The following is an 18,619-nucleotide window of genomic DNA, read 5'->3' as shown; positions in this document are numbered from 1 at the left end:
TCTCAGTTAATGTGAGATCAGTAAATCTGATAATGAACCATGGATAGGATAGGAAGCAAGTTAAAATTCTCTGGAGTAATGCTAGACTTTTGAAATTCATTCTTGAAAGAAGCATTAGCAAACCTAAAAGAAGAGAAAAGAAACATGTACTTTTATTTTCTGTTCCACTAAAGTCACATAGCACACTGTTTTCTTTTTACTCTATTCTACTTCTGAAACTTAAGCAGCGTAGAAGTAAACACTAAAAACATTCTTTACATGATTTTATTAATTGGTGAAGATTAATGATGTTAAAGACAGAGGGAAAATTAAAATTTTACAGAATGCTTTATACCATGATTTGCACAAAAATATTAACAATGAGGAATGAAGCCTTAGTTTGTGTTTTGAAGTTCTAGTCTAAAGTCTTGCAACCTCTGAGTTAAAGTAAGTCCTGATTACCAAAATTTAATTTTGACTATTTGGAAGTTACTTGGTGAGCAAAGGAAAGGACTTTTATTGAGCTTCTTTATTCTAGGTACTGTTAAATACTTTTATATATGTTATTTTAATATGACTAGATATTACATATCTAGTTATGAAAGTATATCAAAAAGTTGTCACTGTTGTATCTCCAGTATAGATATGATTACATAGGAACTAACTTGAAATTTTTAAGTGTTACAGAAATGTAAATCTATTATTTTGAGAGAAATTTTTTCTTAAGATCAACCCAATTTATTAATAAATTTATAGTTCAGTTGATCACCCAATAGTTGCTACTCAACCCTCAGAAATTATCTCTGTCTTCCCAGGATTCATTAAAACGTCCCAAGAATGAAGATGAGTATTCTCTTTAAGATGCTATTGAACAGGAAAATAATACTTTATCAAGTTTCTGTTTATCCTCATGTTATTGAAAGTAAACAAGAATATTTAATAGCAAACTGGCTTACTCATTCTTCCTTTTCTTTGTTTTTACCCCTTTGTGACTCTTTCTTCCTCTCTAGGTGCTTAGAGCTCTCTAGCTTGGCAAACACCCAGTGAAAATAAATCCATACCTATTTGTTGTTGGTTAACAATTTAAATTTGTGTTATTAAATTTAAATTGTATTACTTTTATTTTACATTTTAAGGCTTTTATCTTTACTTTTGGTATGAATGTGGGTCATTAGCTAATAACATGGGGGAAGTAATCATTTGCACTTTCTCTTCTGTGAATTGACACTTGATATCCTTTGGCCATTTTTTCGGTCTTAGTTTCTTACTCAAAATTTCTAGAACTGGCAATCAAGAAGGTAAACAATTTTTAAAACATTTTTATTAGGGTTTTTAGATTATAAAGTTAATATATGTTTACTGTTAAAATTATATAATAAAAGGGTTCTCCTTCCTCCTACTATAACTCATTATATATAAATACATACTTATATATTTATAATTTATTATATTTAAAATTATATAATGAAAGTGTTCTCTTTTACCTCCTGTTTTGGATTTTTTTTTTTCTGTGGGACAGGAAAAGTGGGTTTTATGGAAAGTAACTGCCCAGGGTGACTTTGAGGTTTATTTTATTTCCATTTTACAAATGAGATTTAATTTAAATCAATGACTGTATTGCTAATTTACAGAACTGTGCCTTCAAAGAAGTTGATGATGTTAATAGAAAAAGACAGGGTAAAATGATAGATTGCTTTTGAACCTTTGAGGGGAAAATAATTTTTGTATTACGGAGTTTACAAGGAGTGAAAACTCTTGAATGGTCCATTCTGACAATGTGATAGATTATCTCTGGATGTTGAATTTGAAAGTAACCAGAATTTTTATCTTTTTACTTCTGAATTTTCAAGTTTTACCACAGCAGATAAGTATTATGGCTACAATAAAGAAGATCTTAAACATTGCATACTCAGTTAATAAATTTTAAATAAATGCTTCTATGAACAGCACTCCATCCAGCATTTTTCAGGCAGGTGTTTGGGAAAATACAAGCAAAGACAGTGTTAGAGACTACGTGTTTTTAGGGGTTTCCATTCAGTGAACAAAACATAGACATGTGAAATAAGACAACAGTAGTATTTAATTATTCAAATTTCTAGTTTGTTTAGAAAGGAACATGGTAAGCCCTGTGAGGATGTGGATCATCTCTGTGTTGTTCACTGTTGCACCCCAGTTCTATCACACTGTAAAAGGTCTGCATACATTTATTGAATGACTGAGAATGTCAGTGACAGGAGAATGGTCAGACTGACATAAAAGGATGAACTGGGAGTAAGGGAGAAAAGATGGGTAACTGATGAGAAAGGCTATGATTGTTAGGATAAGGGTCTTAGTAAATATGAATTTCCAAAATGGGGAATGCTGTAATAACATTTTTAAAGAAAATAATTCTAGAAGCATGGAATTCAATTAGGAGGCAAGGAGATCATTGAAATATATATGTGATTATATATTAGGACATGTTTTATCTTAAAAGTAAAACCAAATAATGCATGTATTCTTTCCCATTGGGGTTGGAGTTTTCACAGTATCACCCGTTTCTTGTTACTTTCTCACAACTATTAGAATACAGTGAATTAACTTTGTGCTGGTCACTTATTACCATATTGCTTTTTATTCTCAGCATACTTTGGCAAGAAACAGTTTATAATTCTAAATTGTACTGTCCAAAAGAGCTACTGATAATACATATTGCTACCCTCAGCCAGTTTACAGCATGTTTTCTTTTAAACGCCCTGATATATGCAGTTACCCTGAATTCTTGTGTGTACTATATAGTAAGTAGGTTTATGTTGGGAAGTGAGTGGGATTCTGAAAAAAAATGAGGTAGCAGATCAGGACTTAAATAAAGTCCAAACAATTCAATCCTGGTGTGAAGTCATATGGAAGCTACAATTTGAGCTATAGTCGAAGCAGTGTTATAACCTACACTATTGTTGGGCCTGGGTAGGAATAGTATGGCATGGTATGGTAGGCAGATTAGAAATAATACATTGGCATTGCTGTGTCATAGGAGAATGATTTCAGCTATCTATAACTTATTTAAGAGTTTGGGCATAAATAATGGTTTTCAGGAACATGGACTTATATTACTAAAGCAGTGATAATGATAAACTATTCTGGTATTTTTATGTTTTGACCTTTATCCCAAATCTTATATTTACATGTGCCAGTATTAAAACAACACCCAATTATGTAAGCAATTAAAAGTCCTTTCCTTTCACTTAAGGCTAAAGTATGTGCTGATCATTTTTTAATGAAAGCAGTAAAAGTGAGATAGGGCATTATTTGTCATTAAATTGTGAGTAGTACTTAGAATGGCACCTGAGGTATGATATGTTGAAAAGATCAGCTGCTTGTCTTTTGAGCACAAGAGAGGAGGCAAAGTTACAATATCAAAAACTTTTTTTATTTTGAAATATTTCAGATAATGTAAAAGATATGGGTAATAGCAAAATGAGCATCTGGCTACTTATCACCAGTTAAGAATTAAACATTACAAATTCAGCCCTAGGTGAGGTGGCTTAGTTAGTTAGTTGGAGTGTCATCCCATGGACCGAAAAGTTTGCAGGATTGATGCCGGGTCAGGACACATACCCAGGTTGTGTGTTCCATCCCAGGTCTGAACATGTATGACAGCTGATGTGTCTGTCTCTTTCTCAGTGAAAAAATGTCCTCTGGTGAAGATTTAAAGACATTACAGATTCAACTGAAACCCCCCCTACACCTTTCCTTGATCTGTTTCCTAACTCCCCCAGGGGAATTCCTATCTCCCTCTCTTTGTGTAAACTTTTTCCCAGCAGTGGCTTTTCCCTTTCTCTAGACCTGTGTAAGTTTGTTTGTTTCTTCAGAGTTCACCTCAATGACCTTTTCATTTTAACTGTATATATTGTATATCACAGTTAAGAGTAGTCTGACTTAGGGGAAGTTGAAAATAAGATTGTATACATGGGGAAGAAATCTACCTCAATACCTAGGGAAGGGAACATCAGACTTAAACAGTACATAGAGCAGAACAGAACTGATATAGATGTAAGAATAATCTAATGAAATAATTATTTTAGAAAGATTAGTCTGGTAGCAGAATTGTGTGGAGCAGTGGGTCTGAAAGGAAGTGGAGAGATGCATTTTCTCTGAGCTTTTGCAGCCCTCTACTGGTCTCTGAAAGAGGCACAGTGTAGAACTTGGTAGTCAAACTAGGAGATCAGTAAACTTAGCAACTTATTTTTAGAATCTTAGAACCTTAGAAGACATTTATGCCAAGTGTCCCAATTGCAGTTGAATATTTTATATATCCATCTTAACAATTCTGGAAATAAATGTAGATATAGGTATATATTAAATACCCAGAGCAAATAGGTTGCTGTAAACATAATTGCCTATATTAAGTTCTTTTAAAATTCCAAATGTATTGTTAGAATGTGGTTCTTTATGGTCTAGTTGTTTGACAATGTCAAAAAATCTTTTTACCTCTAATTTCTCTTGTTAGCATTATCTAAAGTAATGAGAATTTTATTTTTTAAAAATTTGAGGTATTGTGTAGTTATTACTTTTAGAAGGTAAATACAATTAAATGCTAATTGCTTCTTTTAAATTATTTTCAAAGCATTTTTCTTCTTGTTGCTGGAGTCAGAAACTTGGGTGTTACCCTAGCCTCCTTGCTTATTTGCCATTTTTCTCTACCTCACACTCTGATCATTATACTTGAAGTGGTCTCCTCTTTAATCTATTGGTAATTCCTCTTTAGTCTGCTTTTCAAAGTCTTAGTAAGGGCATCTTTCTATTTGAATTGTGTTACTACTTCTTTAAAAAAGCCTTAATTTGCTTTTTATCATAAAGGTCAAACAACACAATGACAAGGTGCTCCATAATGTCCACCCCTGCTACTTTTGTTAGCCTTATTTTCTACTGCACTGTTTTTCAGTTTTTGCAATCCCTTCAATGTGGCCTGCTTTCTTGTGGGGTTTGTGTCTTCACACCTGTGCTCATGCTTTTTCCTCTGCAGCCCCATCTATACATAGATACAGATATAGATAAAGATAACAGATATCTATCTGTCTAGATATAGATATAGATAATCTGTTCCATCTGCATCTACCTGCCTCATAGTTACCCCTAAGACTCTTCCACTATTAATCTCTGTATTGAAATTCCCCAGCTGTACCTCCTATATATAGCACCCAAGTTGGGTGATCCCTTTGGGCTAGTACTATAATATCTGTAGTATTTATTATTTCATATAGCATACTCGTGTTTTGCCCCTTAAAAACTGTAAATTCCCTTTAGGCTAGAATTGTGTCTTGTCTTTAGTTCTAAGATTTATCTTAGTAAATATTAAATGGTTTAATGAGCAATAATTACATGAGCAAACTGGGGTATGATAGCTAAAGGAAATACCCATAATTAAATAATGTAACTCTGAATTCATTTTTTTTTTTTGAAGTCAGGAGACTTAGTTCTTCTAGATCAATACTTATTTGACAATATATTTATATTGTAGAAAGAGAGGAAGAAAATAAAGAATTGTGAATTTTAGAACTGGAATGGACCTCATTTTAAAATGAAGAAACTGAAACCTAAAGAGTTTCTTACAGTTACAAGAACCCAGGTGTTCTAGTTCATTTTTTACTTTGCCGAATTCCTCCTAATATATTTTGCCTTAGACTTGGCTAGGATTACTAGATACCGGTTGTTTTTATTTCAAGCGATTGGGCTATTTAACTGTTACTCTATTTTATATCATAGCTTTACCTTTATGAAATTTTGAAGGTGATAGGCTCATAAAGCCAAACCAAGTTGACAATTTATAATACATTTACTTCGCATAGTCTTCTGAATTATCTGCTGTGCTCAGATTCGTTAAAGATACATTTAGCAACACCAACCCAAAGTGCAGCCTATCTTTACTGGCTTGAGTTTCTGTCTGGAATATTTGCTTCCTTTTCTATTGTGGTAGCTGGATTTAAAAACATAAGACACCTTTTTATCTCTTTTGCTTTACCTCCATCTGAAGCAGTTTCTCACCTGCTGTCTTATTATTCTTTCCCCTTGGGTTCTACCCAGAGAATTGTAGTCCTCCAGAGCAAATCAAGTGTAAGTCAACTTACTATTATTTTTTAACTTTTTATTTCAAGATTACACACTACATGTTCATTATAAAAGTTAATATAGGATTGTATAAAATAAACTTTAAGCGTTCCTTAAGGATGTTTAAGGACATTGTTGAGGACAGTTTATTTTAAAGGATGTGGATATTTGCCTTCATCTCTGGCACGGTGTTGGTTAAATTTGTGGTTTTATGGTACTATTGGGTTGGCCAAAAAGTTCGTTTGTTTTTTCTGTAAGATGACTCTAGTAGCATTTAGTTGTCTTTAATTTCATTTAAAACAATTTTATTAGATTGTATTGTAACAGCTGTCATATCACTTTGCATTAAAAATAACTTAGTAAATGGGTGAATTTTTGTGCAGCCATTTTAATATCGAAGATGGAAGAAAATACGCAACATTTTTGGCACATTATTCTCAATTATTTCAAGGCAGGGAAAAACACAACTGAAATGCAAAAGTAAAGATTTGTGCAATGTATGGAGAAGGTGCTGTGATTGATCAGGTGTGTCAAAAATGTTTTGTGAAGTTTCATGCTGGCACTTTCTCACTGGATGATGCTCTATGGTCAGGTAAAACAGTTAAAGTTGGTAGCGATCAAGTTGAGTAATCAGTTGAGAACAATCAGTATTATTCCATGTGAGAGATAGCCAGCATCCTCAAAACATCCAGCTCAAAGTTACTGGTGAAAACGAAAAGTGTGCCTTTTATTTTACAGAAGAAATGAAGCAGACTTTTTGGCCAACCGACTAATTCTTTGGTCTGGAATTACAACCATCTTATTCTTATGGGAAAATGTTATGGAAGAGCTGCCAGAAAACATTGTGGTGAAATCAGCCATTGGTTACTTGGGAAGGTATAAATAAAGAAAGCATGATCCTTTTTCATAGTCTGAATTCTCACTTGAATGGTTTAAGTAGTTAGTATCCCAGAAGCATGACCATTTATTTTGAGGCCTTTTCCATATTATTGTTATATTGATTTGAGAGAGAAACATCAATTGTGTTGCTTCATGCATTTATGCATTCATTGTCTGAGTCCTGTATGTGCCCTCACTTGGTATCGAACCTACAACCCTGGCATATTGGATGATGCTCGAAGCAACTGAGTTAACTCACCAGGGCCTCTCCATTATTTTCTAAAACTGCTTTAAAATATGGGGAACCCTGCCCAAGTATTCCAGTTGTTTAGAACACTGTGCTGTGCCCCAAAAGGTTGCAGGTTCAGTTACCGATTGGGGCATGTATGGGAGGCAGCTGATCAGTATTTGTCTCTCATATCAATGTCTCTCTCTCGCTCTTCCTCTTTCTCTAAAATCAGCAAAAGCCTCCTTGGGTGAAAATTGAAAAATAAAATGAAATAATACATGAGGATATTAAGCTGTTTGGTCTTTTCTTAACTAGGAAATACTTAATACTTATTTTGATTTATTTTTTATTCTAATGGTTTATTTATTTTTTTGCCAAGGGGAAACAGTAATAAGGATGTGATAATTGTTTAATAATTTAAAATATCATTTCTATTTTTGTTCAAATTTTTGCTTTTTTTAAAAAAAGGTTTTGCTTGTTCTGAGAGAGAGAAACAGTGATGTGCGAGAGATAACATAGATTGGTTGCCTCTCGCATGCCCCCACCTGGGGACCTGGCCTGCACCTAAGGCATATGCCCTAACTGGGAATCAGACCGATGACTTTTCAGTTCACAGGCCGGTACTCAGTCCACCAGGGCTAAGCTATCATTTTTGCATTCATAGAATGAAAGAATTTGGAGTGAAATTTTTATAAACCTTTTATTCTGGAATCAGAATCAGGAGGATAAGAAATCTTCCCTTCCACTGCAGTTGCCATTAAGGAATAGCAGCCATGGCCCTCCGCTACCCCATGGCCATGGGCCTCAACAAAGGCCACAAAGTGACAAAGAACGTGAGCAAGCCGAGGCACAGCCGCTGCCGCGGGCGCCTCACCAAGCACACCAAGTTCGTGCGGGACATGATCCGAGAGGTGTGTGGCTTTGCCCGCTATGAACGGCGCGCCATGGAGCTGCTCAAAGTCTCTAAGGACAAAAGAGCCCTGAAATTCATCAAGAAAAGGGTGGGGGGACACATCTGTGCCAAGAGGGAGAGAGAAGAGCTGAGCAATGTCCTTGCAGCCATGAGGAAGGCAGCAGCCAAGAAGGACTGAGCCCTATCCCCTCTGTGTAATAAAACCTGTTCAGAAAAAAAAAAAGAAAGAAAGAAAGAAAGAAAGAAAGAAAGAAAGAAAGAAAGAAAGAAAGAAAGAGGAGAGAGGAGGGGGGAGAAAGAAAGAAAGAAAGAAAGAAAGAAAGAAAGAAAGAAAGAAAGAAAGAAAGAAAGAAAGAAAGAAATCTTCAATGTCATCTAGCCTAACTTTACTTTTAAGAGGAAATGGAAGTACTGAGAAGTGATGAAGGTCAACCAAAAAATCAGTGATACATGTCAGAATAGAATGGTGCACTTCAGGTCCCCAGCTCAAATAACAGAGAAGGTAATGATCACTTTCCGAACTGAATGACTCATAAGGATCATTGAATTTTTTGCCGTAACTTGATCCGTTACTAGTTGCCTGTATTCTCAGCAACTTTGGAGGAAGCATTTTTACTCCCACAGCCTCTGCAGCCAAGTGAAAACTAGAACCGGAAAGGTGTTAGGAATTCCCATTCCCTCCTTACGGTTGAGCCTTTATTTTATTTTTATTTTTTAAGTATTTATTTTATAGATTATGCTATTACAGTTGTCCCATTTTTCCTCCCCTTTATCCTTCTCTACCCTGCACCCCCTCTCCACTAGCATTCCCTCCCCCACCCCCAGTTTATGTCTGTGGGTCGTACATGTAAGTTCTTTCGCTTTTCCATTTCCTATACAGTTCCTAACCTCCTGCTGTCTACTTTGTACCTGCCAATTATGCTTCTTATTCCCTGTACCTTTTCCTCCATTCTCTCCCCTCCCCTTCTCCACCAAACACCCTCCATGTGTTCCCTATATCTGATTCTGTTCCTGTCCTAGTTGTTTGCTTAGTTTGTTTTTGTGGGTTTTTTAGGTTCAGTTGTTGATAGCTGTGAGTTTGTTGTCATTTTACTGTTCATAGTTTCAGATCTTCTTGTTTTTCTTAGATAAGTCCCTTTAACATTTCATATAGTAAGGTCTTGGTCATGATGAGCTCCTTTAACTTGACCTTATCTGGGAAGCACTTTCTCTGCCCTTCCATTCTAAATGATAGCTTTGCTGGATAGAGTAATCGTGGATGTAGGTCCTTGCCTTTCAAGACTTGGAATATTTCTCGTCAGCCCCTTCTTGCCTTGAAGGTTTCTTTAGAGAAATCAGCTGATAGTCTTATGGGAACTCCTTTGTAGGTAGCTGTCTTCTTTTCTCTTGTTGCTTTTAAGATTCTCTCCTTATCCTTAATCTTGGGTAATGTAATTATTATGTACTTTAGTGTGTACTTCCTTGGGTCCAACTTCTGTGGGACTCTCAGAGCTTCCTGGATCTCCTCGAAGTCTTATTTCCTTGGTCAGATTGTGGAAGTTCTCCTTCATTATTTGTTCAGATAAGTTTTTGATTTATTGCTCTTCCTTTTCTCCTTCTGGCACCTCTGTGATTCACATGTTGGAACGTTTAAAGTTGTCCCAGAGGTTCCTAAACCTCTCCTCATTTTTTTGAATTCTTGTTTCTTCCTTCTGTTCCAGTTGAATGTTTAATTTCTTCCTTATATTCCAAATCGTGGATTTGAGTCCTGGTTTCCTTCCCTTCACTGTTGGTTCCTTGTATATTTTTTTTTTTAAACTTCACTTTGCATAGCCTTCATTTCTTCCTCTATTTTTTGTCCATACTTAGTCATTTCTGTGAGCATCCTAATTAGCAGCGTTTTGAACTCTGCCGTCTGATAGGTTGACTGTCTTCTCATCACTTAGTTCTTTTTTCTGGAGTTTTGATATGTTCTATCATTTGGGCCATATTTCTTTGTCTTGGTTTGCCTGTTGCTATGTAAGGGGCAGAGCCTTAGGTATTCACCAGTGCAGGGCAACTCACCTCGCTGTGTTGTGATGCTATATGTGGGGGAGGGATCAGAGAGGGGACAATGCAGCTTGCTCAGCTCTTGCCCCGCTTTCAGTCACTTCTCCTGCCACCCACAAGCAAATTGGGTCCTCCTGGTGTTGATTCCCAGGTAGGTGGGCTTGTGTACATTCTAGGACCCCTTGGGTCTCTCCAACGAACTCTCCTGTGATAGTCTTTACTTTAAGTAGAATGTAAAATTTATAAGTTTATAGGGCAGCATTTGAATTTCTTTATTATATGCATCAAGAGCTGCTAAGACATCATTTTAGTTCTCATAGCCTTAACACTTGAGCTTTATTTATCATTTCATAACAGATGAAGAAATTAACTTGGACTTTGTTTTCAGTTGTATTTAATCTAAAGTGCATTTTCTGGGGACTTCTGGACAGAATGGTAGACTGGGTGAGCTCCTTTTTTCAAATAGTGGAAATGCTAGATAAAAATAAAACATTTTTAGAATACACAGCTGAGCTTCAAAGCAAGAAAGATGAATCTGTGGGTGCCATTTTAGGTAAGAAGAACTAAGTCATAATGGAAGACAAATTGAAACCCTGTCCTGAAAGGAAAATAGAGATACTCCTTAATGTGTGAGCTTTAATGGGGTATTGGAATCCACAGGCTCAGGGATGTTAGGGAGCTGAGCTCAGATCAGGAAGAATCTGAATTATTCATGATAGGGCCTTAAAAAAAGAGTAGTACATCTTCCAACCTGTTTTTATATTTCCTGATATAACTTCTTAACCTTTTATTATCTTACTGTGTTCTCTTTTACAGAATACGTTGCTGAATTTTATTTTTATCCAGCCTTAGAGACTTATATTTTGATTAATGATTTCAGTCTATTTTCATTTATTGTAATAACATATATTGAAAGTTATTGATGTTCTCTTTACTATCCTATTTATTTTCCATAGTCAGCTTCTTAATTTTAAATATATATGTGTGTATAAACATATTTATGTGTACATGTGTGCATATACATACTGGGTTTGTCCAGAAAGTACCCAGCCATGCACTATGAAAAATAAGGCATTTATTGAAGAAAATACAAGATACATTGTACCTAGGACAATGATGCCTCAGTTCCTTTCCAGGTAGGCGCCTTGGGACCTCACACAGTTCTCCCAATTACTATCAGCTACCCTGTTGTATTTTCCTGAATCTCATTGATGGTCTGAAATCTCTCCTTTCAAAGGTGATTTTAGTTTTGGGAAATGCTAGAAATTACAGGCTGCCAAATCTGGGCTGCAGGGGGAGCGGAGTCACCTGGGTGATTCGACATTTCACAAAAAAACTCTGCAAGAGATGTGATGGATGAGCAGGTGCATTGTCTTGATGAAGCTGCCAATCACCAGTTGCCCATAGCTGCAGTTGTTTTTGTCATATTTCATCTCTCAACCTATGAAGAACATTGAGATAGTACTGTATATTAAGAGTTTGGCCTGGAGGGGCGTACTTACGATGGACAGCACCTTACCAGTCAAAAAACACAGTTAACATGGCCTTTATCTTGCTGCAACTTTGCTGCACTTTCTTTGGGCATGGAGAACCAGGTGATTTCCATTGGGAAAATGATTGGGCCTTCATCTCTGGATCATAGCCGTAGGCCCACGATTCATCTCCAGTTACGACCTTCTTGAGGAAATCTGGTTCATTGGTAGTGGTTTGAATCTCATTAGCAGCAGCAGCACGATGTTCCTTCTGCTCTGTTAGCAAAAGCCGTGGAACAAATTTTGCCACAACACATTTCATGACAAGATCCTGCATCAAAATCTCGGACGTAGTAGTTTTTGGAATCCCTAGATCAGTTTCTAGTTCTTGCACTATCAGTTGCTGATCTTTGTTCACTGCAGTGCATATGTGTTCAACATTCTCAGGTGTTCTCCTTGTTGGAGGCCTTCCAGAATGTTGATAACTTTCAACAGTTTCTCAGCCATCTTTGAAGCATTTGTGCCACACTATTATTTAAGGTGCACTCATTGCATCATCCCTGAAAGCCGTCTGACTCATTGCATCATCCCTGAAAGCCGTCTGAATCATCTGAATAGTTGCTGCAGAGGAATGCCCAGGCTGAATGCAAAATTTAGTGCAGATTAATTATTCTACTTGCAACATGCTCATTCAACAGCATCTACCATCCCTGCTGGCTAGTCCAGTGAAGTTGTCATTGTTCACGCATGTGCATTCCAGTCTACTCTCCTTGGCTGCTAGTTTAACATCAGTGTCGTGAAAACCATTCTTGTGTATTAACAGTGTTTGGCCTTTTTCCGGACAGACCTTGAATATGTGTATATATGTGCATGCATATGCATGTGTGTGTGTGTATTCCTCCAAAGAAAGGAAGTACCTTAATCACTTTCTCATTTATCTTTAGTCTCCTTCACCCCATACCATAACCCTTCAGTTTCCCAGCAGATATGTTGATATTCTGTAGAATGTTAGTTCTGGATTGTTAGGGGTATTTTTGAAGCATCTGTCTTTTTTTATGAAATATATTTTATTAGGTTAATCATTCACTCTTACTCCCCTACATCAAGTACTGTCTTCATAAATTTGTTTTTCTTTTTGCTTTTTCTCTCTTTATTTTTAAATTACACTTGCCATACAGTATTATATTAACTTAAAAAGTGATGATCCTGATAAACCTAGAACCCATCTGACACCATATGAAGTTATTGCAGTATTATTGACTGTATTCCCTATGCTATGCTTTACATCCCCATGACTATTCTGTAACTATAAATTTGTACTTCTAAACCCCTTCACCTTTCCATCCAACACCCAAACCCTGTCTAATATGGCAGCAGTTAAAATGTTCTCTGTATCTATGAATCTGTTCCTGTTCTTATTTGTTTATTAGATTCCACATGTAAGTGAAATCATCTGGCATTTGTTTTTCTCAGACTTACTTCATTTAGCACAGGACCTCCTAGGTTTATCCATTCTGTTGCAGATGGCAAGATTTCATTTTTTTAGTAGTTGAATCATATTCCATTTATGTAAACATTGCTCCTTATTTACCCATTCATCTATTGATGTATACTTAGGTTGCCTCCATATCTTTGCTATTGTAATGCTGCAGAAAACATTTTTGATTTAGTGTTTTGGGTTTCTTTGGATGTATACCCTGCCCATAAGTTGAATTGCTTGATCCTCCTTTGTCTCTTGTTACAGTTTTTTTTTTTTTTCAAAGTCTGTTATAAGTATTACTGCTCCAACTTTTGTTTTTTCTCCATTTTCATAAAATCTTTTTTCCATCCTTTTTACTTTCAACCTGTATGTGTTTTTTGATATGAAATCTCTTGTAGACAGCATATCTAAGGTCTTGTTTTATTATCCACTTAGTCACTGTACATTTTTTGGTTAGAGCATTTAACCCATCTGCCTTTAAAGTAATTGTTGGCCTTGGCTGGGTAGCTCAGTTGGTTAGAGGATCATCCTGATGTGCCAAGGTTGCAGGTTTGATCGCTGGTCAGGGCACACACAAGAATCAACCAGTGAATGCATCAATAAGTGGAACAACAAAAACCATTTTTCCCTCTCCTTCCCTCCCTCCTTCCTCTCTTCCTCTCTAAAAATCAATAAAACCCTAAAAATTTTCAAAAGTAATCAATGATAGATATGTAGTTATTGCCATTTTATTCGTATTTTTATCTTCTTGAAGAAGTACTTTTAACATTTCCTGTAATACTCATTTGGTGGTGATAAACTTCTTCAGCTTTTTCTTGCCTGGGAAGCTTTTTGTCAATCTTTCAATTCTAAATGATAGCTTTGCTGGGTAGAGTAATCTTGTTTGTAGGTCCTTGCCTCTCATCACTTTGAATATTACTTGCCAATCTCTTCTGGCCAACAGAGTTTCTGTCGAGAAGTCAGCTGTCAGTCTTTCCTGAGTTCTCTTGTAGGTAACTAACTGCTTTTCTCTTGCTGCTTTTAAGATGTGTCTTGGTCTTTAATTTTGGCATTTTAATTATGATGTGTCTTTGTGTGGGCCTCTTTGGATTTATCTTGTTGAGGACTCTCTGCTTCCTGGACGTGTATGTCTTACTTCTGTCAGCAAGTTAGGAAAAGTTTTCTCTCATGTTTTCAAATTCTTGCCGATTACATGTTTTCTGCTTTCTTATCATTCGGGTTGTTGATTTGGTGCTTTGCTTCATTTACTCTGCTGTTTATTCCCTGTAATTTATTCGTGTCACCGGTTCTTTTTTTTTAATGTTTTCTATGGCTTTTTTAAAGCTGTTTTACTTCTCACTAAGTTTCTTGAGCATCTTTACAGCATTGTTTGAACTCTGTATCTAGTAGATTGTGTGCATCCATTTCATTTAGCTCTTCTCCTGAAGTTTTGTACTGTTCTTTCATTTGGGGCATGTTTCTTTGTCTCCTCATTTTGGCTGCTTCTGTGTGTTTCTTTCTGTGTGTTATGTAGAGCTGATGTGTCTCCTGGACTTGGTAGAGTAACCTTATATAATAGGTGTCCTGTAGGGGCTCAGTGAGACAGCCTCTCTGGTCACCTAGCTGGTAGCTTCAAGTGCACGCCCTGTGTGGGCTCTGTGCACTGTCCTGTTGTAGTTGAGCCTTTATTACTGTTGGCATGCCGCTGAGAGGGACTAACCCCCAGGCAGATAGGCTGTGACTACAGCAGAAGAGCTGTTCTGCAGGGGCCCCTGGAGCAAGACTCAATTCAGTGGTGCTCAGATGCCCACTGAGTCTGCCTCTTGAGTGTGTTGCTCATAGAGGTGGTCGGTTGAGTTAAAATCCCATGAGGTCTAAAGCTGTCTAACTGGTACATTAGCACTGTGGCCCTCTAGGAGGTGCAAGGTTAACCACTGCCTATGTCCTGTCCCAGGGCCATTTAGAATGAGCTACAGAGCCGTCTGCAGATAGCTGCTACTCTTGCTGGGTTTGGAGGTGTCTAGGAGAGACCAAGCTGCAAATGGAGGCTGGCTACTGCTAGTGCCAGGCCTGTGGCCACTTAGCAAAAGGTATGGGGTATGCAGAGGCCAGATACTGCTTGTTTGAGTGATTTTAGTCCGCGACTTGACCCAAGATAAGCCTTTTATGGAAAAGCCACTGGAAACAGCTTGGGTGGACTCACACTTGGGCTGGCAGGGTCTTAGGGAATCACCAGCGTGGGGTGAACAGTGTTAGCCAGATTGATGAAGTCTCAGGTATGGCACTTGCCATCAGGCTCTGTTCGGGGAGGGCTCAACAAAGGGACAGTGGCCTCTACCTGCACTCATGTATCAGAGAAAGCTGCCTCTCCAGCTCTCATCCTGCAGCCAGACAATTCACTTCCTCCCCACATGTTCCTAGTGCCTTTAGAGCTGCTGCCCCAGCATTGGAGCTCAGAGCAGGTGAGTCTGAGTAAATCAGTGCTCACACCCTGTAAGAGCGCCTGGGTGTCTAGGAGCCCTTTGTCTCATTCAGCCACAGTCTGCTGATTTTTACAGCCAAAAGTTATAGGAAGTTCTCTTCCTGGGACTGGAACCCTTAGCTGGGGGTTCTGAGGTGGGGCTGGGACATGAGTGCAGGCAGAAGCCACTGTCTTCCTTAGTAGGACCTCTGCAGCCAAGGTATGGGACCAGCTTGTTCTGCATCTCTGCCCCCTCCTACCATCTTGATGTGGCTTCTTTATATCCTTTGTTATAGGACTTCTGTTCAGCTAGATTTCAGGAGTTTTGAATGATCATGGTTCTATAATTCACTTGTAATTTTGATGTGGTTGTGGGAGCCTTCAAGTACTGTGTTTACCTATATCATTACCTTGATTGAAACGATTTCAGTTCTTGAGTATCTATATAAAAGCAATTTTCTAACAGGGTGTTTATATGTAAACATTATAAAGCTTTTCTTATGCCTGAAATTATCATTAGTTAACCTTCGCTTTTAAATGATAGTTTATTTTTATTAAAGATTTTTGGGTTCGAATTGTTTTCCTTACACATTTTGAAAATATGCTACATTGTTTTCTTGCCTCATGTTGCCTTTCAAAAGATCTGATGTCAGTTTGATTTTGAGAGAGAGAGAGAGAGAGAGAGAGAGAGAGAGAGAGAGAGAGAGAATCCTACAGTTTCTCTCCAGAAGATTTTGAAATTTTTACTTGCTTTTTACAGTTTATAATGTATCTGGGTATAGTTCCCATTTTGTCACATTTGGCACTTGAAATCATAATTACTCCAACAAATATTTACTGAAAGTTTGTGGTTTGCCAAGATTTATTCTAGACAGTTTAATTTGACATCTCTGTTTGGAAAATTATTGGTTATTCTTTCAAATTTTTTTTTCCATTTTTTTTCTTTCTGGGAATTATATGGATTCTGTCACATCTAACTTCTCCTTCCTTCTTAACTTCAATATTTTCCTTTTTTGTATCCCTTTCTAATGCCTTCCACAACTATCCTTTACATAATCTATGTCACTAATTTGTTCTTTCACCTTTCCATTCCATTATCTAATCTGAAGAGTTCTTTATTTCAATCATTATGATTTCATACTCGATTTTCTCTTGGTTTTGTTTAGTTCTATTGCATATTATCTTCTCTTATCGCTTGACTATTTAAATGCTCTAAGAAACTCTTCATATGTATATTCCATTAATTCTGCTTTATATAGATGGTTTAGTTTGAGTTTAGTTTGAGATTATTCAAGTTCTTTGAGAAACCAATAAGAAATTAAGTAAGTCAGCAATATCATCTGTTTGGTGTTTTTAAAATTTATTTAGTTGAAGAGTATCACCTGATATTTAGGGTTTTTTTAATCCTCACCCAAAGATATGTTTATTGATGTGAGAGAGAGACACACACACACACACACACACACACACAACCACCACCACCACCACCACCCCCCCCCCCCGCCCCGCAACGTGAGAAACATTGATAGGTTGCCTCCCGTACATTCCCTGACCAGGGATCAAAGCTGCAACCTAGGTATGTGCCCTGACCAGGAATTGAGTGGTCCAGCCAATTGAGCCACCTGGTCAGGGCTGATTTTTTAGTTTTAAAAGCTCATTCTGACTGCTCTCTATAGAAGATACGTAGGAGGAAAGGTTTAAGGGAGTAGGAGGGAGGGAGGAGTTGGATAAGAACAGTAGCGGGAAGATTGTGTGTGTGTGTGTGTGTGTGTGTGTGTGTGTGTGCACGCGCACGTGCGCACAGTAGCCTATTCAAGTGATAATGGTGGTTTGAGATGGGTAGCAATTGAGATGGAAAGACATGAATTTAATTTGGGATATGTTTCAGAGATGGAGTCAACATTTCTGAATTTTTGGCTTAAGTGATAATGAATATTGGTGACATTTATTGAAATGGAGAGGATGGAGCAGTGGGTGTGGAGAAGGAAGTTTGACAGGAAGAATCAAGGATTTTATTTGGTCTTTTTTTGGTTTATATACCTAGTAGACATTCCTGTGAAATGTCAAATAAGCAAGTGGATGTACAAATACAGTGTTCTAGATAAGGACTAGAAATACAGATTTAGAAGTCAGTGTCACTTCAGTGGTGTTTAAAGCCATGGCACTAATTAGGTCATTTACAGAGTATGTTAGAGAATAGAAGGGGTTCTAGGGTTAAGTCCTGAAGAACTCCCAACATTTATAAATTCTGCAGAAGAGAAGAGGTTAAGAAAAATGGTTCATCTTTTAAAGGCTTATTTTGTCATTTGTATAATTTTCAGCATAATAATTTACTATATCTTTTTAGCCACATTTTTATAAGTGAATATTTGGATGTGTCCCCCCCCCCCCGCCCCAGCCCCAGTGTTTTGGGCATACAAGTAACATTTTAGTGGACGTATTTGAGTATTATCTTTTTTTTTTCTTTTTTAAATATTAGAGGAAGGGAGAGATAGAGAAACATAGATTTGTTGTTTCACTTATCGATGCATCCATTGGTTGATTCGTATATTGCCCTGACTGGGGATCAAACCCACAACCTTGGCATATTTGGACGACACTCTAAGCAGCTGAGCTACCTGAACAGGGCTGTTCATTTATATTTTAATAGCTTTGCTGAATTTCTCTCCAAAGAGGTTATCCTAATTTTATTGCCATCCGCAATGTATGAATACTCTGGTTTTACCAACACAGACTTGATTTTTGTCAACCTTTTAAGTGAAAAGTCACTCTGCTTTATAGTTTTAAAATTAGGACTGAAATTGAATAGGTTTATTCAACATTGTTATTACTCATTCTTTGAACTGCTTCTTCATGTCTTGTACTTTCTTTGTGTGATAAGTTGTCTTTTTTTTTTATTTGTTACAACTCTGATTATTCTCTTTAATGTGTGTTACAAATATTCTCACTTGTCCTCTGATTTCTGTTTATCATATTTGCATTTCTACTTTAAAATTTTATTTAGAACTTGTATAAATGACTTTTAGCTTTAATATCATGTTTTAGAAAGATTTTCCCTATTATAAAGATTTTTTCTAGTACTTCAGTGGTAAATTTTTATGTCTATTTTTTA

At 36.9% G+C, this 18,619-nt stretch overlaps 2 protein-coding genes across 5 annotated transcripts in view; both read left to right on the top strand.

The window, feature by feature from the left end:
• The window catches only part of ANKRD12 (ankyrin repeat domain 12), a 140,935-nt gene that overhangs the window by 5,324 nt on the left and 116,992 nt on the right, over positions 1 to 18,619 (top strand). The gene's annotated exons all lie outside the window — the stretch shown is intronic.
• On the top strand, positions 7,680 to 8,308 carry LOC129081682 (60S ribosomal protein L36-like). Its single transcript, XM_054587371.1, has one exon. The coding sequence runs from the start codon at positions 7,948 to 7,950 to the stop codon at positions 8,263 to 8,265; it is 318 nt and encodes a 105-aa protein (XP_054443346.1). The 5' UTR covers positions 7,680 to 7,947; the 3' UTR covers positions 8,266 to 8,308.

Source organism: Pteronotus mesoamericanus, unplaced genomic scaffold (assembly GCF_021234165.1).
Source record: "Pteronotus mesoamericanus isolate MK-2021 breed Mesoamerican mustached bat unplaced genomic scaffold, CSHL_Meso_final scaffold_118, whole genome shotgun sequence".
NCBI classification, from domain to species: domain Eukaryota; kingdom Metazoa; phylum Chordata; class Mammalia; order Chiroptera; family Mormoopidae; genus Pteronotus; species Pteronotus mesoamericanus.
The sequence above is the reverse complement of the archived record's forward strand: the minus strand, read 5'-3'. Positions and strand labels throughout refer to the sequence as shown.

Excerpts from the sequence above, each read along its gene's own strand:
- LOC129081682 (XM_054587371.1), top strand. The coding sequence starts at position 7,948 with ATGGCCCTCCGCTACCCCATGGCCATGGGCCTCAACAAAGGCCACAAA.